This window comes from Triticum aestivum, chromosome 3D (genome assembly GCF_018294505.1).
Source record: "Triticum aestivum cultivar Chinese Spring chromosome 3D, IWGSC CS RefSeq v2.1, whole genome shotgun sequence".
Taxonomy (NCBI): Eukaryota; Viridiplantae; Streptophyta; class Magnoliopsida; order Poales; family Poaceae; genus Triticum; species Triticum aestivum.
In genome coordinates, this window is record NC_057802.1 from 40,577,665 (window position 1) to 40,599,555 (window position 21,891).

Here is a 21,891-nt window from a genome sequence, read left to right on the forward strand (position 1 = left end):
TGCGGGGGTGGTTTGTTAGAGACATGTTGGTCTTTAAAGTTGGAAGAGAATTTCACTTCTATGGGCCTCCCCATCAATTAGGGATGAATACAACATTTTGGCATTAGTACCATGATGATTTTTATCTCGATGTGTAGTGTCACCCACTATAACCTTGGTCCTTAAGGATATTCGATGTATAGGTGTCATCACGCGTCAATTATGAGAAATGTACCCGGGTGGTTGTGATGTGTAACCACTGAAACCAAGGCTCTATTTGCAAGTAATAAGGCAAATATAGTTAGCATCTCAATACTAATCGATCTCTTGCTGTTAGTCAGCACGTGACGTTCGCCACATCAAACCGGTACGCGCAAGATGACGCGTTACTAGTTCTTTTTTAGGGATGACGCGTAAGTTTGTTTGTGATGTATTCTATTCCTATAAAAGAAGAGGGAAAAAAAGACTATTGACTTTAATAGAACTAATACAAGGGATCAGGCCGGCCGGCAATAATTTTTTTTGAGGGGTGGGTGGGGACGGCCGGCCATTTGACTAGAAGAAATAAATGACGGTCTTGCAACTTAATAATTAAAATATATCCCAAATCATATATTGACTCGATCCTTCTTCATCACCCCCTTCTCGTTAAAGGGTCCGCAACAACGCTGCTCATCCACTCCCATCCCTCCCGTCTCACTCCGGCTGTTCTCCTCCTTTTCTCCAGGTAAAGTGCCTTTACGATACAGATGTTCTATTTCCAGCCATATAAAGTCTGTATATATCTCTGTAAAATACGCCACAGTTGTGTTTAATTAGGGCGAGTATTCATTGATTATTTGCCATTCTGTTCCATACTAGGTTTATGGAATGTGATTTCTTCACAAAATTATGTTTATATATATATATATATATATATATATATATATATATATATCTTTTATTATGTTGGTAACTGTTTTTATACGCCAAAATATTGTTGCAAAATTGAGTGATTGAGAAAAAAAATGATACAAGTTGCTCGATTTTAACTTAGTTTTCAAGGCTTATTAACTGTATGTAAGAGAATCATATACATACTCGTTCTTACGCAAGAGGATTTTATTTTACCAGAAGGAGCAGCAGGGGTGAATCCAGAAATCACTCACGCCCAGGGCTGGATCTTCTCATCCTGCCTTAATTACTCCACTCTACATTTATTTCTTTATGAATCATCTTTTTTCTTATTTTCCAAGGATTAAAAACTGGGCTCTTGGGCATAGGCCCCCGGCTGCAGCCCGAGTTGCCCGAGGTGTAAATCGGGCTGTGAGCAGTAGCATGGAGAACACGGCACAACGCTCAGGCAACGAGCCAAGTAAGCTACCGTACGAGTTCATAAAACTGATTACAAAGGATTTCAGCGAGGAGCTTGGGCATGGTACATTCGGAATAGTTTATAAGGTATGAATAAAATCTTGCTTTCTTCTCTGGATTGGCTTTTCATGGCCAAGCTAGCAGTCTTATGTATAGCACTAATAAGGTTGTTCTTAAAGCTCCATGTTAACCCCTACAAAAAACATCTAATCTAACAAAAACAGAAAAGCGACATCTAACATACACCGTGAGATTAATCTCATGGCCAGCTCATACATGCATGCCTACCGTACTCCGTGTCCACTGTTCAGGATTTTTTTTCCTTGCGACATTAGATCAATTATATCAACTGTAGAAGTGTCATGACGCTTATAAATTATTCATCTTTAAGATAAAAAGGTGGCTCACGTGCATGTAGACAATTACGCAAGCTCATATGTGATGCGCAGAACACATATGCGGTATGCATATGAGATGGATCGGCTTAAAGCCAGAGTAAAGTATTGGTTGACTTATCCCAAATGGTAAGTGCCACATGTATGGCATGAAGCAATTCGGTCCTAATATTTTTTTACAACTAAAGTTGCTATCCGAAAAAAAATCCATAAAAAAACTGAAACTTGCCAGCCGAAAAGGAAGTTGCCATTCTCGCGTCACTAAACTTACAATCAAAAACGTTGGGAGTTGCCATATTTTCGTGCCACGTGTGGCACTTATTAAGGTCCATTGCAGTTGTGATGTTTAAATATCCTGATTTAAATTAATATGTTGACGCAAACTCTCTAGAAACTACATACACATGCTTTAGAAATTATTAATAAAATATAATGTACGTGACAGTTGACAAGTGATATTCATTGTAGTTGGAAGACTTAAACAATGAAGTTTGTAGTGATGAAAAATTAAGAACTTTTCACCATTTTGTCTTTTTATATCTTTCAAATAGAATTTTGTTAGTACTTACGGTATTAGTGAAACTGGAGACCCCCATACGTCAGATCTAAGTAGATAGTGTCATCACAAATTTGGTGCATCATGTACTAATCATATTTTTCACAAAAAAGGTATTAATCATATGAATAGCTATCAGTCCAGAATGCACGTTGTTAACTCATTCAAACTCTTCCCGGCGAACAAAAATAACTTAGAACTATTAATTTTCACTCCTGGAATTGATATCAACAGATACATCACAAAGAAACATATTATTGGGTTTATACTAGTATTTCTTACCATATTATTAGGCAACATATAATTAAATAGCAGCTAAGCCATAGTGTACGTTCAAATTTCAAGTTTCTTCAATTCCGAATTTCCGACATTGCTAGAACAAGAAGAGTGTTGAGTGTTAACAAGAGATACTGGACAGGGCGTGTATGAAGATGGTGGAGAGATTGCCGTGAAGGTATTACGCAACATTTCTGGAGGACTGGATGATGTGGAATTTCAGAAAGAATTTGACAATCTTAGGGGGCTCAAGCATCCAAATATTGTAGAGTTAGTGGCCTTCTGCAATGAAATAGTGGAAGAACCTGCAGAGTTTCAAGGACAACAAATTACTGCCGGACGTGTGCGTACCGCACTCTGCTTCGAGTATGTACACAATGGTGGCCTAAACAAGTTTATTAGTGGTAATTAATTTTGTGCTCACTTCTGTACATGTACTTTACTTAGCAAGTGAAAAAAATGTTCTTTAGATTATATTTTTATTATCATACTCCTTTTCTTTTCTGTATTGCAGACCAATACACAGGACTTGGCTGGTCTGAGCGCTACAAAATAATCAGAGGTGTTTGTGAGGGTCTAGCATATCTTCGCTTGGAAATAGAGAATCCAATAATGCATCTGGACTTGAAACCTGAGAATATATTGCTAAATAAGAATATGGTAGCGAAAATCGCAGATTTTGGAATATCAAAGCTCTTCGGTGAAGAGAACACAAAAAAGACAATGAGTGTCATAGGTACAATGTAAGTATAACTGACATGTATTTTTCCTCATTGTATAAATTTGACATGAGTGTTAATGTGTTTTGATCCTTTTTATTCTGAAAAAAAGTTACAAATATTAAGATAAAAGATGGATCTTTCACAATATATACGATTAGGGTTTTGAACATGACTCTGCCATTTTTCCATATTCATCCACTTTCACACCTTGGGCTGCATCATTTGACCCATCCATCAGCCTTTTAAGTTGCAATGGACGCAGATTTCCAGATCAAATATTAAAATTTAGAAAATGTAAGGCCATCGATCAGCCCAATCTCCCTCTAAAGTTCAGTAGCACATACTGTCTACCGGTGTCAGTTATGCATTGTGTCGTAGGATTTTAGTCAAGTAATCAATAATTTGTAATAAGCACTAATATACTTCTGTTACCTAAATTATAATGTTCTGCCATATATACTATTGTATTTCATGTATCACTACTTTGTCTGCTAAGTACCAATTCCTACCATTCATGGCACGCAGGGGATATTGGCCACCAGAATACATAAAGCATCAAATAATATCAAAAGAGTTTGACATATTTAGTTTGGGTGTAATCATTGTAAAAATAATGGTCGGACAGGAGAACTACAATTATATTGTCGAGACTCCAGCCCGGAAATCTATCAAGTTTGTAAGAATAATTTCTTTCTATGTGTCAATTCCAGCATCGATATTATTTGTGTTATGTTTGACCTTTGTGTAATCATTCTAACATTAATTCCAATGTTGGAGGTACATGAAAGTTGGAAAAATAGGCTAAGTAAAACGATATCGGGTCACAAACTTGAAGCATATTGCAATCAGGTGAAAAGATGCATTAAGATAGCACTAGATTGCTTGAAGTCAAACCGACAAGAAAGGCCTACTATAAAACATATTGTTGCCTGTTTGAAAGAGAAGGACACAATGGTAGGTCACCGATGGATGCAAACTATTAAGAAATTTCATAATACATTTTATTAGAAAACTATAATAAGTATTAGAATTCATTTTTCTAATAAATGTTGTATTTTATCGTTATGTATATTTATTATAATTTTCTAATAAATGGCATAAAAAATGATTCTTCTTCACATTATAATGAATCTTCTGTATATTATACTTTGTGAATTCATCGGTAACCATCGGTAACCTTTATGAATTCTTCTGTAAATTATACTTTGCATCCACCGGGTGAAGAAAATTTTCTAGTAAATGGAATCAAATACCATTTCATTGCACAATTGTTGTATAGTTTCATTTCGAACCCTACTAATTGATTCTTCTTCATTGCTAGATTATACTTTATGATTTACTATGTTTGATTCCATGCATTTTATCTTGATACTGTGGTAAATTAAGATTCCGTGATGGGTACATTTAAATTTTAGATATGGCTTTTTAGCAAAGGTTATAGCTACATTCCACTTCTAATATACATAATGAGAGACATGAAATCACATACACACTCACTAATTATTATCCTTTTCATCGATTTATAGTTCTATGAAGATGATGGAGATTCGTCCACTCTTCCTTCAGATATCAACGATATCACCATTAACTCTACACCTTGTTCAGGTTAGTGCATGCTTTAGCTAGCAGCTAATTCATCTGTTTCAAAAATATAACGTAGCGTATTTTTATTGCTTAAGATAATACTATCAACCAAGAACTACTTCACTAATATGCGAATTATGTGACATAATATCATGTTATTGGATGCTTATTAAAACTACTTATTGTATTGTGTTATGTATCACATGCATAAACTAGCTTTGGAGTTGGTGGAGCACAACACTCTCGCCATCATGGATACCGTGCATACTCTGAACGAAACAGAAACCAGTTTCTTCCCGCAATCAGAAAATGGGTCAGACTTGAAGCTCCTTGATTCAGAAGATACGGAGCTGCTTCACGTCCAACCCCGGGAGCTCTGCTTCCCATTCATGTCATCGTTGGAAGTACTACCAAGAAAGAAGGCCATGATCTCCTGCTCGCTGCAACTAAACAACAAGGAAAACGACCGTGTCGCGTTCATGCTTGTGGCTAAGACTCCCAAGAGATACTTGACAAGGAAGCCGCTCTGCGGCATTGTGCCTCCAAGGTGCGTCTACACTCTCAGTCTCACAATGCCCAAGCAGCCACCGGTGACATCATCATCAGACAGCGGCGGTGACTACTTTACACTGTACACCACCTTAATGAGCCAATACGACCTCCGTGATCACGACAAAGATTCCATCTCCGTCAAGTACCACAAGCTCTTTGAGAAGGCCAAGCTGGCCGGCGAAGAGGTGCACGAGCTGAAGTTGAGGGCTATTTGTGATCAACCAGCTCAAGGGGCGTCGTCGTCTGATCAGGTAACTAATTAAGCTAATCGGTCATGTCTCTTGACTCTGGTTGATGAAACAAAACTCTACTTACTGCCTGGTATTCTTGTTGGAGTATATGACATCTTACAATGTTTTCTTAATGGACGGGATGATTTGGCACTGGAATCGACTGACGGTTTGGGTGGGTTTTTTCTCATTATTAATTTATAGGTTTCGCAAAGTAAGTCAATGCTAAATTATCAAAAAAGGCTTTCGTCCCGCTTTATATATAACGCAAAAATCAACAACATCCGAAACAAACGTACACCAACACCACACACACCCAAGGCATGATACAGAAGCGCTGAGCGCAGCAACACCACCCCTAGCACACTACCACAAAGAGATGAAGCTGCATACAACGAACCGTTGACTCCAAGGCGGCGCCTTCAGGAAGGATACGACACCGCAGCGCCACCACCGCCCGATCCGAGGATCAGAGTTTCCCCCGGAGCTGCACGACGGGCGGTGAGAGCCGCGACGACACCTTCAAGAAGGGAACGAGCTTCGCCGTCGCCGGTCTGTCCGAAGATAGAGCAGGTTTTCACCTCGGCCAACACTCACCGCCACCGAACGCTACACCCCGGCTACCACGCCGCCCACATGGCCATGGTCACCGGGCAGCGCCAAGACATGGGCTCTGCCCAAGAGCACCGTGCACCGCCACCAGGGCCGCCGCCCCGGCATCCAAGACCTTGACACCACCGCACCCGAGACCCGTCGCTACCCCAACCAAAGAGACGAGCAGATAGGTCGGCCAACACCCCCAGCGTCGAGACCCAATAGGTCGGCCAACACTGGCATCCATCGACCCAGCCCGGAGCGCGAGACGAGATCGGTCCTGTAGCACCTTGGGGCGGGGACGAGGTCAGTCCTGCTGAACCTTGCGCGAGACGAGCTCGGTCCTGCGACACTGTGCGCGAGACGAGCTCGGTCCTGCTGCACCGGGCACGAGACGAGCGATGGACCGCAGCTGGAAAGGGTCAGCCCTTGGAAGGGAGTAGCGACCGAGCGCCGACGAGATGGGGTGAAGGCCGAAACGGTCCGATCGCAGACAAGCCGACGCCGGAGAAGCCGGCCGCCGCAGGCAGATCTGCAAGCCACCATGAAGCCGCCACGACACCGAGAGTCCACCACCGCCGGACCTCCACACATCGCGCCGACGGCTAGATCAACGGACACGCCCGGCCGCTGCCCTACCCGCGTCGCCGGCGAGCTCATACCGCCGGAGCCGCCGGGCACGCACCACCACCGCCACGCGCCGCCGGCCGACCCCAACCACCAGATCCGGTCGGATCCAGCAGGGGGCCGACCGCGCGCCACCTCCCGAGATGGGAGCGCCGCAGCCGCCCCGCCGCGCGCGATACCCAGGGCGCCGGCCGCCCCGCGAGCCCGCCGCCGAGGTGCTGAACCCCGCGAAGTCCAGCGCCACAGCTCGAGGAGGCCGCCCCGCGCTAGCGTCCCACGAGAAGGGGGAGAAGGGCACCGCCGCCGCCGCGCCCATCGGGCTTTTCCCGACGGAGCTCGCCGGCGGCGATGGGGGGGGAGGGGAGGTAGGTGGGGCCGAGGCTGCATCAGCTAAGGTTCCCCCCTCCCCCCTCCCCCCGGCGCGCGCGGGCGCGCCACGGGGGTCGGGGGGAGGAGAGGGGGGGGGGGGGAGCGGGGCGGGCCTGGAGGCGCTTGCCCGGCAGCTGGCGGCGGCTGGAGCAGGCGCGGAGGAGGGCGGCAGCGGGGGTGGGAACCCTACCAGGGGAGCCTCAATGCTAAATTAACCAAGAGTCATACTATCATTTGTTACAAAATACGTCATGCGGAACAGAACATCACCAAATACTAAACCGTTCGACTTGGATGTCATTCAAAATTTAGCGATTTCATGCGCTACCTCATTGGCATCTCTATTGATCTTCCTGGAGAAAATTGCTACAGAAGGTGAACTATTCCTAACGCCTCTTTCTTCAAGTCCACAAAGGCTGATCAAATGTCCAGGACATGATTAGATAAGTAGTTCTTCATGGATAGACAGTCCATTTCCATAACGATAGGATTTTGTAGAACCAAAGCAATATGAAGAACCGTGAGGCAAGATTGAAGCTCTCCTTCCTCCACACTTGAACAGAAACGGTGGAAGTCCCAGGAAGAAAGAATGACCACACCTCTATGATCTCTCGCCACAACACCATTGCTTTCACAATGATCATCAGCCAGGTAGCTTGCTTCAACATTTAGCTTAACAATTCTTACCGGACACACCTCCCACACACACCGAGGACGAGAAGGGCAAAAAATGGAGTCTGGCTAACAATAGACCTACATTTATCCGTACACGATAGATATGAGTCCCTTCTCATGCCACTAAAGCCCATTCACATATTATCCCGCAAGATGACCGAAGCCGTGACAGAGGCCTTTCCATCACCAAAAATTGCATTTTCCCTCAAATACCAGGCCCTACATAGGAGAATCAACAATTTGGATTGATGGCTCTCGTTGATCTTTTTTAATAAAAGGACGAACCACCCATGACCACCCTGAATTAGTAACTCCTCCTCGGGCTCGGGGAGGTCTCAAGGGATCTCCTATATGATGCATTTTGTGTCATACAGGAGCTCGACGGACGACTGGGCCGGACCACCAACCCGCTCGTTGTTTCGTTTCCTATCGCGCGGCACCGAAAAAACGTGAAAAACAGCAGCGCGTCCCAGGAATCGATCCCCCGACCTCACACATTGGCCACTACACCACACACCACCAAGTGATCATCCAAGTGCAAAAATACTATAAGAACACAGAGCAGAGTTCAGATTTGGGAAACATTTCTGGAAAATTGCGAGCAGTTTTGAAATGCCACATTTTTTTGAAAAACTGAAGATGTTTTGTCAATTTAAAAATGAAGCATGAACAAAATTTGCAAATCCCAAACAGTATTCAAAAATCCGAACAATTTTTCAAAAATTAACATTTTCTGAAAAACGAACAAATTACGAAAAACACGAACATTATTTGAAATTTTCGAATATTTTCTGAGATCACAAACACTTTAAAAATTTTAACAAAAATGAAAAACAGGAACATTTTTTAAATTCAGCACCAATAAAGTTAAAACATGAAAAAAAATTAAAGTGCGAACAAAATTTGTATTGTACGCTTTTTTGGAAATGTGAACAAAATTTGAAACATGGGAATACTTGTTGAAATCGCGAACAAAGGTGTTGAAACCGCAAACATTTTTAAAAGACAAACATTTTTCCTGAAATGGTGAACAAATTTTGTAAACGAGATTTTTTTTGAAATTCCTGAACATGTTTTGAAACATGAACGATTTTCTGAAACTTTGAACAAATTTGAAAATGATAATATTTTTTTGAAAATGGACATTTTTTGTACTTCTGAACAAATTTATAAATGAGATTTTTCTGGAAAGTCCCTAATATTTTTTTAAACACGAACATTTTTTTAAAATGTGTTTTTTTAAGAAGAACATTTTTTAAGTTATCGTATTTGAAATTTCTGAACAAAAGAAACAGGGAAAAGAAAAAAGACAAAAGAAAAAAAAGAAAAAAGTGAAACAAATAAATGCATGAACAGAAAAAGAAAAAGAAAAATGTAGAAAACCAGGTTCAGGAACCTTCTAGAATGTTCCCAAAACCGATAAAAAACTGGCTGGAATCTCTGGAAGGTTCCTAAAACCGGAATCGCCGCAACAAGTTAACGGGCCGGCCCAGCTTAGCGCTTCGGTCGCCAGCCTGTGCGAAAGGTCGACAATTTGACGTAATATGGGTCAAATAGGATATTCCAGTTCTCAAATCTCTCTAAGAGCATCTACTGTTGGGCGCCTCTAACCGGTCTCAAACGCCCGGGCGAAAGGACCGGTCACTGGGTGGTAAAAAAGCTGAGCCCGCCGGGCACCTAAAACCGGCCCTAAACACCCAGGCTGTCCGATATCCCTTATATTCAGCCCAAATCTGGGGCAGATATGAGAAGGCCCGGGCGCATCCGCCACGTCATCCCGGCCCACTATGGCCCACCCCGACCCCACTAAATTCAACATCCGGAGCAAACCCTAGCTCACTACACTTTCTCGTGGTGCTCTCTGTTTCTTCTCCTTCTAGTCCCATCCAATTCCCTCATCCTCTTCGACAACCATGTCCAACTCCGACAGCGGTGGAGGTGACGGATCCGACGATGATTGGGATGCATTCCTCCGTGATTCGGCTGGCGACTAGGAGCTGGCACTCCGCATCACGTTGTAGCGCTCGAGGGTGAACACATGAAACATCTAAGGCCCTGCTCTGTCCTGTTCCATCCGACGCCGCAACGCTGATGTTGTAGTGGGCCCATCCCGCACCGTGTAGAGCTCCGCAAGGTGCACCCACTCCACGCCGTTTGTCCGTCGCCGCCGTCCTAACCCTCTGGCCGCTGCTCCTCAAGGGACAACGATTGATGTTAATGCATGCTCCGTCGGCACCATGGATGCGCATGCCCGAATCTGAGGTGCACGTCACGTGCCGCGAGAGGCAGTGGGCAAAGGAGAGAGCGGCGGCGTTGGAAGCGGTCACACAGTCCTTCTGTGGCCACCGTAGGTTGTCGGTGATGCCCGATGACGAGGAGCCGGTCCTCGTGTGGGTCTATCGCCGCTCACTTACGACGCCGGAGACGGTCTCCCACTGGATCCATCGGAGAACGCAAAAAGGCGCTCCGGCTTGGGCTAGAGCAGTCCGCACGTGAGGCAACCGATGCATCGGGGGAGGCGGTGAGGATGGTGAAGCTCAAGAGGTAGCAGGACCGCGCCGTCCGGAGGATGGCGGGCTACACCTCCTGCCGCCGATGCCTACCCAGAAGCCTAAAGCACTGCCGAAGATCATAAGGGCAAAGGGCCGGAGAGGAAGCGGTGAAGCAAGGCCCTCTCTCCGTGTTTATTTCCGTTATTAGTAATCTTAGTTTAGAACTTGTCTGTCGGCTGAATTGTGGTGGTCTTTTTGGTGATTGATCAGTTGGATTATGTCCGTTTGTTGTCGATCTCTATGTCTGTTTCCTGTCACGTTTCTATGCCCATTTAATGATTTATGAAGTTCAGTTTCACGTTACATGCTTTAGTATGAATACAAGGCACCTGATATGAGATACATGGTTGTGAATGCGAGGATTTAAAGATTGCCGGTCAGTTTACGCGGACGCGGCTGCGGACGGTGCTGGATTTGACAAATCTGGCTGTAAATGCCCTCACAAGCCTGCGAAGTGTAGAGCGTGAAACACATCCTTTCTTATAACTCCACAAATCATACACGTACTGCCAGCGACCTGCCTACCGCCATCTGATGCTCCATTATGTTGAACCGTATCCATAGATGTATAGCACTTCTTACCGAAGAAACACGATTATCATTTCTTGACGCCGCGTGTAACTACAGTTGGACGTCCGCCGGCTCCGCGCTACTGAAGTTGCACGCCCGCCTGCTGTGCACGGCTACATATCCACCGGCCATGCACAGCTGCAGTTACACGCGGCATGTCCAACGCTGGACTCTTAAGGAGACGCTTATCAAGGAAATTTAATAAATACCATAAAATAGAAAATGTCTAAGCGCCCTAGCTCCCAATGCATGGCGCTAACTCCATAGCCTAATTACGCTATCAGGGGCGCTTGGTGTAGCTGAGAAAAGGGCCAAGCATCGGATGCCAGCTTTTGCGTCGATGCCGCACTTGACACTGGGATTTGACGGCCCAACCGCTAATCAGCCGGGAACTCGATGGGATAATGATCCTGGCGCCTGTATAAGCGTCCAGCGTTGGACATGCCCTAATAACCATGCGCAACTGCATGTGCATTGGTCAGGTGCACCTACAGTTGCATGTCCGCTGGCCTCGTGCAATTATATTTACGTATTTTATTTGATTTATTTAGTTTCAACTGAAAAAACAACAAAAATTATATTCAGGTATTTTGAAAATAAAGTGAACATGAAAATTATATGCTGACGTCACTAACTTATTGAGATCTAATCACACCGTTAATATATTCCATTTGGGTGTTGCTGTTGAGAAATGCATATCATCTTAAAAAGTGAAGCGCGTGCCTTTGTTAAATTTAAAAATGGCTACAATTGAAAACCATGCGTGCATGTATTATGTATATATAGGTTTCACTGACGAGAGGGTCTTTGGTTGGCCTTATCTTGCAGATCATAATCGTGCCTGATGCTCAGCAAGTTTCGTCCATAGATGTGCATCCGACGGAGCCATGGTGAGAGCGTCAGTTTGTTCTATAATGTGTGGTATATTGTGCCAGCTACGTACGTACAACTATAGACTGTATGTTCAGTTCATCGATCCTTTGCACACAATTTATATGCAGGATTTTGACGACAAATCACGTAGGGATCATTCGTGTTTGGAACTACCACACAATGGTAGGTACTTAATTTGGCGTCAGCCAGTACTATTAATTTATCATGCATGCGTACATTCAAAACTGACTCAAGTTAATTGCTAATATATATGCATATGTTCTCTTGCCGGCCACAGGAAACGCTGGACTCCTTTAAATTAGTGATATATGAACCAGGCAAGCATATGCTTACTGTCTAGCAGACTTGATTAATCTTTCACGTTGTAATTTGTTGATCACACACCACAAAGCTAAATCGTACTCCTTCGAACATATACTAATTCTGCTCAGTTGCATGCATCCAGTTTGTGCGGCAAAATTTATAGCAAGGGAGAAATGGATCATCACGGGTGATGGCAATGGGGTGATCCATGTGTACAGTTACGACCAAAACCAACATGACAAGACCTTGGATGCTCAAGATAGTTGCATCACAACTTTGGTTGTGCATCCAACGCAACCTTTTGTGCTGTCATTATCTGATGATGAAGATGACCCATTGATCAAGCTTTGGGACTGGGACAGGGGCTGGGCATGTACTCGAGAATTTCGGGGACACACTAACAAAGTGATGCAAGTAACGTTTAACCCAGAGAACAAGGACTGTTTTGCTAGTGCTTCCTGTGATGGCACGGTCAAGGTTAATTAATCTGCTTACCTTAATTCTTCTTATGTTTTCGAAAAAAAACTTTAATTCTCCTTATAAAATCTGTAATGATTTTTTATGCACTTAAAATAACTGGCGTTAAATGACTCATAGATCTGGAGCATCTGTTCCGATAACATCACCACACTGAAATTGGGTGGTCAAAGCCTGCTCTGTGTTGATTACTTTACACGCCGTAATCAACAATATCTGATCGTGGGCTGTCAAGACAAGACTGCACAGGTGGATGTGGCCTCTTCCCTGCATACATCATATACTCTTAAGTCTTAACTCAATCATAATATATATTATTCAATTAATCGTATAGTTAGCTAGCAAGTTGCCATATAGTACGATTCTTTAAAAAATGTTCCTTATTTGTTTGTTGCTGAATCAAGATCTGGAAATTGGAGATGAATGGATGTTTTGAAAAGCTAGAAGGGCATGCAGGCCATATCAGTGCCGTCAGTTTGCACCCGGAGCATCGGTTGTTACTTACAGGTTCACTTGACGGTACCGTACGCGTATGGAACTCCATTACCTACAAGTACGTATGGCTTCAACTTTACTACAGGCACCACATATATAGCTCAACTTCCATGTGTAGGATTGTACAGTGATTGTAGACACTACATTTTCAGTTGCATAATTAACAGTGCGTTCCCCTCCTAACATGACAGGCTTGAGAACATAATTGGTTTCAACCTCGGTGCAGTTTATGCTTTTGGATGCATAAAGGGCTCAAGGTAATTGGCAATGAATTTCATGTGTGTCCTTTCTCTAGTATACTACTCCCTCCGTTGCAAAATTATGGTCGTGGTAGTTCAGTTTGAACTAAAACCACGGCAATAATTTTAGAATGGAGGGAGTAGTTAATTGGAAAATTCCCAATCTGGTATGTATCATTTTGCTAAACATTGTAACTAAAAAAAGGAACCGAACCGCGTGCATTTTTTAAGTTCAATCTACAAAACTTAACAAGTAGGTATGCAGTACTTTTTTTGAGAGCTTAGGTATAAATGATTATCACGGGGCTGAATAAATTTATTTCTTTTTTTGCGCCGGGGGGGGGGGGGGGGGGGGATACATTCACTTTGTCGGTCTGAAACAGTCTCTGTGTGTGTGTGTGTGTGTGTTGGACGTGGTTATTTGCTCCTTGGAAAAGGTTTTCCCCTGCCTCTACATCAAACAGTGGACACATCCATATTTGTTAAGTTCAGAGTGTCAAACGTTCACAATGTCGTATAAAATTAGCAGTAGAAATGGCACACCGTTTGAAATGCAACCAGGCACTAAATAACTCAATTATATATGCCGTCATCCAACTCAGATGAAGAAAAAATTACATATGCTATCATTGGATCGTCATCCAGCCTGGTTGAAGAAACCCCGTGCAGTCATCTCCCGTTGGTTACACCCCAAAGTTCATAGATCCTTTGTTCTCCGCGGTTAGTACGGTAGCCCAGGCACGGATAAAATTGGATGGCTCGTAGATGATGTGCAAAAGTTTGGAAATTTGGATTTATTAAAAGCAAGCTCATTACAGCAATATTGTAATGCCCACACTAAAGCACAAACATCAACATATATTTGTGCCTTAAACTTAGTGGGAACTCCTCTCAATCAGTTACCACTTGCCAAATATATTTTCCATTCTAGTTGGAGACGGTAGATTAAGCGCAACATGTAGCAAATATATTTGTCGGTGGTGGTAGTAGTTGTTTATAGATGTGAGTCTAAGTTTGTACTTGATAAACACAATCATATTTTGTGTGATGAAGTATTTCATAACTTTGCCCATCTTGTATTTGATAATTACATATTTGTGACATTGTCTATTAATCTTGTCAATTCTTATGCAACATGAAATTAATGATTAACACAGGCACATTCTGATTGATTTGTTCAGGATGGTGGTTGGGTGTCATGAAGGAATAGCAATGGTGAAAATTTCTTTGCCTTGAACATCAAGGTGTTAGAAGAGAGCACTAGTACAACGAAGAAATATTATGAACATAATAAATGCATTTGTTGGTTCAATAGATAGACAACTGAACTTCATAAATTTCATTTGGCACCAGCTACCAAGAACTTTCCAAAAGATACATGTATTATTTTCTTCCACAAGATTGATGTATTTAATTATGCCAAACTACCCTAGCAACTTGTATGGATTGTTTGGGAATCATTGTTGCTCAAAATAGTTCTGTCGGGTACCTCTCAATGGTACGACAATCGCACGTGATTTATTTGGTATTGGGACATCATGTTAGGCCAACAGATGGACACGAGACATAGATTTTGCCCAGATTCCGCTCCTAGTCGTGTTTAATCGTCTTTTTAAATAGCAGGCCATGACAAATAGCGGCGGTCCTACAAATAAGCTATACAGGGCTATTTCAGATTATTTTTAGACAATTATACATAAACCCTATAGCCAATTATTTAGCGGCACCCTGCTCAAACCGCTATAGCGGGGCTATAGTCGGCTATTTAAAACACGTTGAGCTGTAATTAAGGGGTAGATCTAGGTAGAGAGTCATAGATCAGTCTGGATTTCTTCATCAGATGCCAATGTGTGTTAATCTTGGTCCTCCTCCATGGTGCAGCATGCCCTTATCTCTAGTATATTAATGGGAGCCCGTTGTCGTTTCCTTACATTAGGGCAACTCCGTCCCAAACAGACACACAGTTTGTCCATTTTTTGTATGTTTGGGTAAACAAGGTAGACACCGAAAATCCGGGCATATCTGCCGGCCCATAGATGCACCCAACGCCTGGTGGAAATCGTTGCATGGAAAACAATTTTCTTTCCTACGAGAGAACGAATTCACCCAAGATCTAGGAACAAGTGGGAGTAAGTCTACATACCCTTGTTGACCGAGAGCAGAAACATTCTAATGAATGTGGTTGATGTAGTCGTACTTTCTTCGCAATCCATCTGATCAAACACCGCATGAACGACACCTCCGAGATATGCACATGTATGGCTCGGTGATGTCTCCTCCTTCTTAATCCAGCAAGCAAGAGGGAGAGGTAGATGGGATCTAGGCCAGTAGCACGACGGCGTGGTGGTGGACGTGGTGGAAATCCGGCAGAGCTTCGCTAGGAACTGTACCGATGAGGGGAGAATGGAACGAGAGGGAGACGCTTAGGTCTTCCTTCAATATTACCTTTGGGTGCCTTGAGCATCCCCAAGCTTAGGGTCTTGCGGCTCCTTATTCCTTCATCCATCGTGATCTCATCCAAAACTTGAAAATTCAGCACACAAAACTCAACAGAAACTTTGTGAGATCCGTTAGTATAATAGACAAATCATAAACTTGAGGTACTGTTGCAAATTCATTAATTATTCTTGCATCATCACTACTGTATCTAACTTCTCCATGACTTATATCCCCCAATATAATCCATAGCATCATTAAAATAAGCACACTGTGCAATAAAAAATAGAATTTGTCTAAAACATAATAGCCTGTAATGATCTGAACAAAAAATATACTTCTGTAACTCCAAAAATTCTAAGAAATTAGGAAAATGTAGGAAATTTGTATATCAATCATGTGTAAAGATTCCAGACCAAGATCATGTTCCAGTAAAAAAATTGTAAATTCCAACACTGGATGCAAAAGTTTCTGTTTTGCACATAATCAAGTTAAGAATTATCCAAATCATCCCAAAGGCTTTAGTTGGCACAAATACTAATTAAAAGATAAAAATAGAATCATTACACCAGCAATATTCATGTCATCACACCAAAATAGAAAGAAAAGCAAAAAAATTAGGATAACTATTGGGTTGCTGCGCTATTGTTTTAAGCCCCTAGCTGGGCATAATGCATTGTTTCAAGTCTTATCATCTTTAGGTTCCAACTCCTCAATTATACATCCATACTCTCTAGGAATTTTAGCAAGCATGTTTTTCACAATAACACTCCTAGGAACAAAATTGAGGAATTTATTTTCAGTAATAGGTTCCTTTATCATATCAATGAAGTTGGGGTGCACGCTAATCATTTTAAGATCCTCTTTTTTTTTACTAGATGAGGCACCCTTATTCTTAGAAACATACATGAACTTGTAATTCTTATTTGTAGGAGTCCTTTCAATAGTTTTAACGGGAGAAAAAGAGAAATCCAAATTACTATATCTTCCAATTTATCAATTCTAGGAGAACTTTGTTCTACTCTCTCAGCGACTATAGGTTCTTTTTTCCTTTAGAATTTTTAATGTGGTTCCTACTTTTGAACAAAATTGGGTAACTTGATCATGGACCTTCTTGTTTTCAAGATTTTCAATATGCTCAATAGTAGGCATTTTATTCTCAATAGGTTCTAGCCTTTGCATAACATGTTCAAAAGTCAATGTTGTTTCATTAATAGTAATAGGTGGTGATCCTACCAAATCTCCCATGCCATTGAAAGCATCCCAAGGGTGACTACTTAGAAAATTCCCTCCATTAACAGTGTCAACCACAAATCTATACCAAGTAGTAACACCCACAAAAAATTGCGAAGAAGAACAATAGTGGATTGCTTACGAGTAGATCTATTTTGAGCATCGCAAATCCTATACCAAGCATCTTTTAATTGTCTCCTCCCCTTTGTTTAAAATTAAGCACCTCATTTTCAGGGGTACAAGTAACAAGCGAAGAACTAGCAATATTGGCAAAGCAAGCAAGAAAGTAAACTAGCAAAATAAAATATTTTTGTGTTTTACGATTTTTTAGAGAAGTGGAGGGAGATGAAAAAGAGAAGGAAACTAAAAGAAAATAAAAAGTAGAGCAAGTAAATGATAATTTGTGTGTAGGAACCTGTAGGTATTTGATGATGACTCCGCGCAACGGCGCCAGAAATTCTTTCTGCTACTTGTGAGCTGCGTTGGGATTTTCACCGAAGAGGAAGGGTGAAGCAATATAGTACCGGATAATATTTCCCTCGGTGAGAACCAAGGTTATCGAACCAATAGGAGAGCCATGCAAATGCCTTATAAGAAACACCTACACACACAAGAGAAAATACTTGCACCCAACGTGGGCAAGAGGGTTGTCAATCCCTTTGAACTCATTACTTGGAAGGATTAAATCTGATAATGGTAGGTAGAGAAATTGCAAAGTAAAACAAAAGAAATAAATTGCAGCAAGGTATTTTTGGTTTTAGTAATATGATTAAAATAGACCCGGGGGTGATACGTCTCCGTCGTATCTACTTTTCCAAACACTTTTGCCCTTGTTTTGGACTCTAACTTGCATGATTTGAATGGAACTAACCCGGACTGACGCTGTCTTCAGCAGAATTGCCATGGTGTTATCTTTGTGCAGAAACAAAAGTTCTCGGAATGACTTGAAACTTCACGGAGATTATTTTTGAAAATAATAAAAAATATTGGCGAAATAATCAAGTCCAGGGGGCCCACACCCTGTCCACGAGGGTGGGAGGCGCGCCCCCTGCCTCGTGGGCCCCCTAGAGCTCCACCGACCTCAACTTCAACTCTATATATTCGTGTTCGGGGAGAAAAAATCAGAAAGAAAGATTCATCACGTTTTACGATACGGAGCCGCCGCCAAGCCCTAAACTCTCTCGGGAGGGCTGATCTGGAGTCTGTTCGGGGCTCCGGAGAGGGGAATCCGTCGCCATCGTCATCATCAACCATCCTCCATCACCAATTTCATGATGCTCACCGCCGTGTGTGAGTAATTCCATCGTAGGCTTGCTGGACGGTGATGAGTTGGATGAGATTTATCATGTAATTAAGTTAGTTTTGTTAGGGTTTGATCCCTAGTATCCACTATGTTCTGAGATTGATGTTGCTATGACTTTGCTATGCTTAATGCTTGTCACTAGGGCCCAAGTGCCATGATTTCAGATCTGTACCTATTATGTTTTCATGAATATATGTGAGTTCATGATCTATCTTGCAAGTCTATAGTCACCTACTATGTGTTATGATCCGGCAACCCCGAAGTGACAATAATCGGGACCACTCCCGGTGATGACCGTAGTTTGAGGAGTTCATGTATTCACTATGTGTTAATACTTTGATCCGGTACTCTATTAAAAGGAGGCCTTAATATCCCTTAGTTTCCAATAGGACCCCGCTGCCATGGGAGGGTAGGACAAAAGATGTCATGCAAGTTCTTTTCCATAAGCACGTATGACTATATTCGGAATACATGCCTACATTACATTGATGAATTGGAGCTAGTTCTGTGTCACCCTATGTTATGACTGTTACATGATGAACCGCATCTGGCATAATTCTCCATCACCGATCCAATGCCTACGAGCTTTTCACATATTGTTCTCCGCTTATTTACTTTTCCGTTGCTACTGTTACAATCACTACAAAACCCAAAATTATTACTTTGTTACGGTTACCGTTACTTCCATACTACTTTGCTACTAAATACTTTGTTGCAGATATTAAGTTATCCAGGTGTGGTTGAATTGACAACTCAACTGCTAATACTTGAGAATATTCTTTGGCTCCCCTTGTGTCGAATCAATAAATTTGGGTTGAATACTCTACCCTCGAAAACTGTTGTGATCCCCTATGCTTGTGGGTTATCAAGACTATTTTCTGGCGCCGTTGCCGGGGAGCATAGCTCTATTCTCTGAGTCACTTGGGATTTATATCTGCTGGTCACTATGAAGAACTTGAAAGACGAGAAAACAAAAATTTATCCCTCAACTACGACGGGAGGTATGGAACTGCCATCTAGCTCTGCACTTGATTCACCTTCTGTTTTGAGTAAGCTTGCGACACCTAAACCTGCTTCTACTATTAATTCTGATATGTCGCATGTTATTGATGATACCACTTCTGCTATGCATGATACTTATGATGAAACTACTTCTATGCTTGATACTACTGTGCCATTTGGTGAATTTCTTGATGAACAACTTGCTAGGGCTAGAGAGAATGAAATTATTGAAACTGATAATATTGATGAAAGTGATGATGAAGATTCTCCCCCTAAATATGAATTGCCTGTTGTGCCGGAGGGCTATGTTATGGATGAAGAAACTGCTAGAGACTTTCTTGCTTGCAATGATAGAACTGATCTTAAGAAATTATTAGCTAAGCTGAAACAAAAAACTCTGAATGCTAGAATGAAATATGATCCTGCTTATGCTACTTCACCTATCTTTGTTACTGATAAGGATTATGAATTCTCTGTTGATCCTGATATAATTACTTTGGTTGAGTCTGATCCTTTCTATGGCTATGAATCTGAAGCTGTTGTGGCACATCTTACTAAATTAAATGATATAGCCGCCCTGTTCACTAATGATGAGAAAACTCGCTACTATTATATCCTTCAAATATTTCCATTCTCATTAAAGGGTGATGCTAAGATATGGTTTAATTCTCTTGATCCTGGTTGTGTGCGTAGTCCCCAGGATATGATTTATTACTTCTCTGCTAAATATTTCCCTGCTCATAAGAAACAATCTGCTTTAAGGGAAATATATAATTTTGTGCAAATTGAAGAAGAGAGTCTCCCACAAGCTTGGGGGAGGCTTCTCGAATTACTTAATGCTTTGCCTGATCATCCTCTCAAGAAAAATGAAATACTTGATATCTTTTATAATGGACTAACCGATGCTTCCAGAGACCACCTGGATAGTTGTGCTGGTTGTGTTTTTAGGGAAAGAACTGTTGATCAAGCTGAAATTCTATTGAATAATATGTTGACCAATGAAAATAATTGGACACTTCCCGAACCAACTCCTAAGCCAACTCCGAAGAAAAGGGGTGTTCTATTTCTCAGTCCTGAAGATATGCAAGAGGCAAAGAAATCTATGAAAGAAAAAGGTATTAAAGCTGAAGATGTTAAGAATTTACCTTCTATTGAAGAAATACATGGTCTTAATTTACCGCCTGTTGAAGAATTATATGGTATTAATTCATCACCTATTGAAGAAACACATGGTCTTGATAACCCGACACAGGTAGTAAAGGTAAGTTCTCTCTATAGATATGATAAAGCTGAAATCCCTCCTACTAAGTTTGCTAGTCAATGTTTGGATGAGTTTGATAACTTTATGGTTAAGCAAGAAGATTTTAATGCTTATTTTGGTAGACAATTAAAACAAAATGCTTATATGATTGAACACTTGAGTGATTATATGTCTAGAGTTAAAGGTGAACTTAAACTCATTAGTAAACATGCTTATATGGTTACCACTCAAGTAGAACAAGTACTTAAAGCTCAGAATGATTTGCTCAAGGAATTGAATAGTAAGAATAATGACTTTGCTGTTAGAGTTGCAACTAGAGGGGGTAAAGTGACTCAGGAACCTTTGTATCCTGAAGGTCATCCTAAGAGAATTGAGCAGGATTCTCAAAGAACTAATGTTAAGGATATCAAGAGACCATGATAAGGATATCATATTCGACATGATACGCTCCTCCCAAAACCAAGAGAATGAACCGGATGACGGCTCACAATATCTGAACGAATCCAATGGGGGACTTAAGGAAGAACCAAGAGACGAAGGGAAAACAAACAATGATGGCAGAGAAAATTTTCTCCAACTAAGAAAGTTCGGCGAGGTATATATATATATTAGGCCTCTGGTGATCATTAGCTATATTAATTAATTTGTATATATATTAACAAAACTTTCTTCTTTTAGCCCTTCGGATCGAGCAAATCTTCTACAAGGGTATGGGGCCAGGCCAAAAAGTTGCCTGATGGCATAAAGTACAACATCAATGAAGTCAAAGAAGATGGCGAACCGATTGCTCCTGCACAGAATGCCCGTAAATTTATAAATCAATGCGGAGTTATTGTTAGGGACAACATCCCGATCACCATTCGAGAATGGAATAAGCCAAAGGAAGATCGAGGAGATAGTTATGTTGACGAAAGATCAAAAAATTTGCTTTGGGATACGCTCATGTCACATTTCAACCTACCAAAGGGTTTCACATATGGCCAACGGTTGAAAGCCAGGCAATTTTCTCTTAAGAAGATGGCCACACAATTCCAGACCTGGAAGAAAAGATTATACAACGACCATGTCAAGGAAGAAAGGAAGACTCCAGAATTCACTGGAGCACTAGAGAAGGTAAAAGATCACTGGGACGTATTTGTGAAGTACAAGGAATCGGATGAAGCTAAGGAAAGGTCGAGAAAAAAAATAAGATAAATGCTGCAAAAAAGAGAGTA

At 41.8% G+C, this 21,891-nt stretch overlaps 1 protein-coding gene across 2 annotated transcripts; it reads left to right on the forward strand.

Moving 5' to 3' along the window:
- The first annotated feature begins 639 nt into the window (after window positions 1-639).
- LOC123077197 (probable serine/threonine-protein kinase PkwA) lies at window positions 640-14,866 on the forward strand. 2 transcript variants are annotated; one of them, XM_044499418.1, is made up of 16 exons: window positions 640-706; window positions 1,093-1,419; window positions 2,702-2,963; window positions 3,074-3,302; window positions 3,807-3,957; window positions 4,059-4,235; window positions 4,808-4,886; window positions 5,082-5,668; window positions 11,863-11,924; window positions 12,036-12,090; window positions 12,206-12,245; window positions 12,374-12,708; window positions 12,829-12,957; window positions 13,113-13,261; window positions 13,395-13,460; window positions 14,624-14,866. In XM_044499418.1, the coding sequence occupies exons 2-16, from the start codon at window positions 1,186-1,188 to the stop codon at window positions 14,676-14,678; spliced, it is 2,610 nt and encodes an 869-aa protein (XP_044355353.1). In that variant the 5' UTR covers window positions 640-706; window positions 1,093-1,185; the 3' UTR covers window positions 14,679-14,866. The 2 variants fall into 2 exon arrangements, with proteins under 2 accessions (XP_044355353.1, XP_044355355.1); XM_044499420.1 differs by lacking the exon at window positions 4,059-4,235.
- The last annotated feature ends 7,025 nt before the right edge of the window (window positions 14,867-21,891 follow it).

Excerpts from the sequence above, each read along its gene's own strand:
- LOC123077197 (XM_044499418.1), top strand. The coding sequence starts at position 1,186 with ATGAATCATCTTTTTTCTTATTTTCCAAGGATTAAAAACTGGGCTCTT. Across the intron at positions 4,236-4,807 it reads TGAAAGAGAAGGACACAATG|TTCTATGAAGATGATGGAGA; the intron begins GTAGGTCACCGA and ends ATCGATTTATAG. Across the intron at positions 13,262-13,394 it reads TGGAACTCCATTACCTACAA|GCTTGAGAACATAATTGGTT; the intron begins GTACGTATGGCT and ends CTAACATGACAG.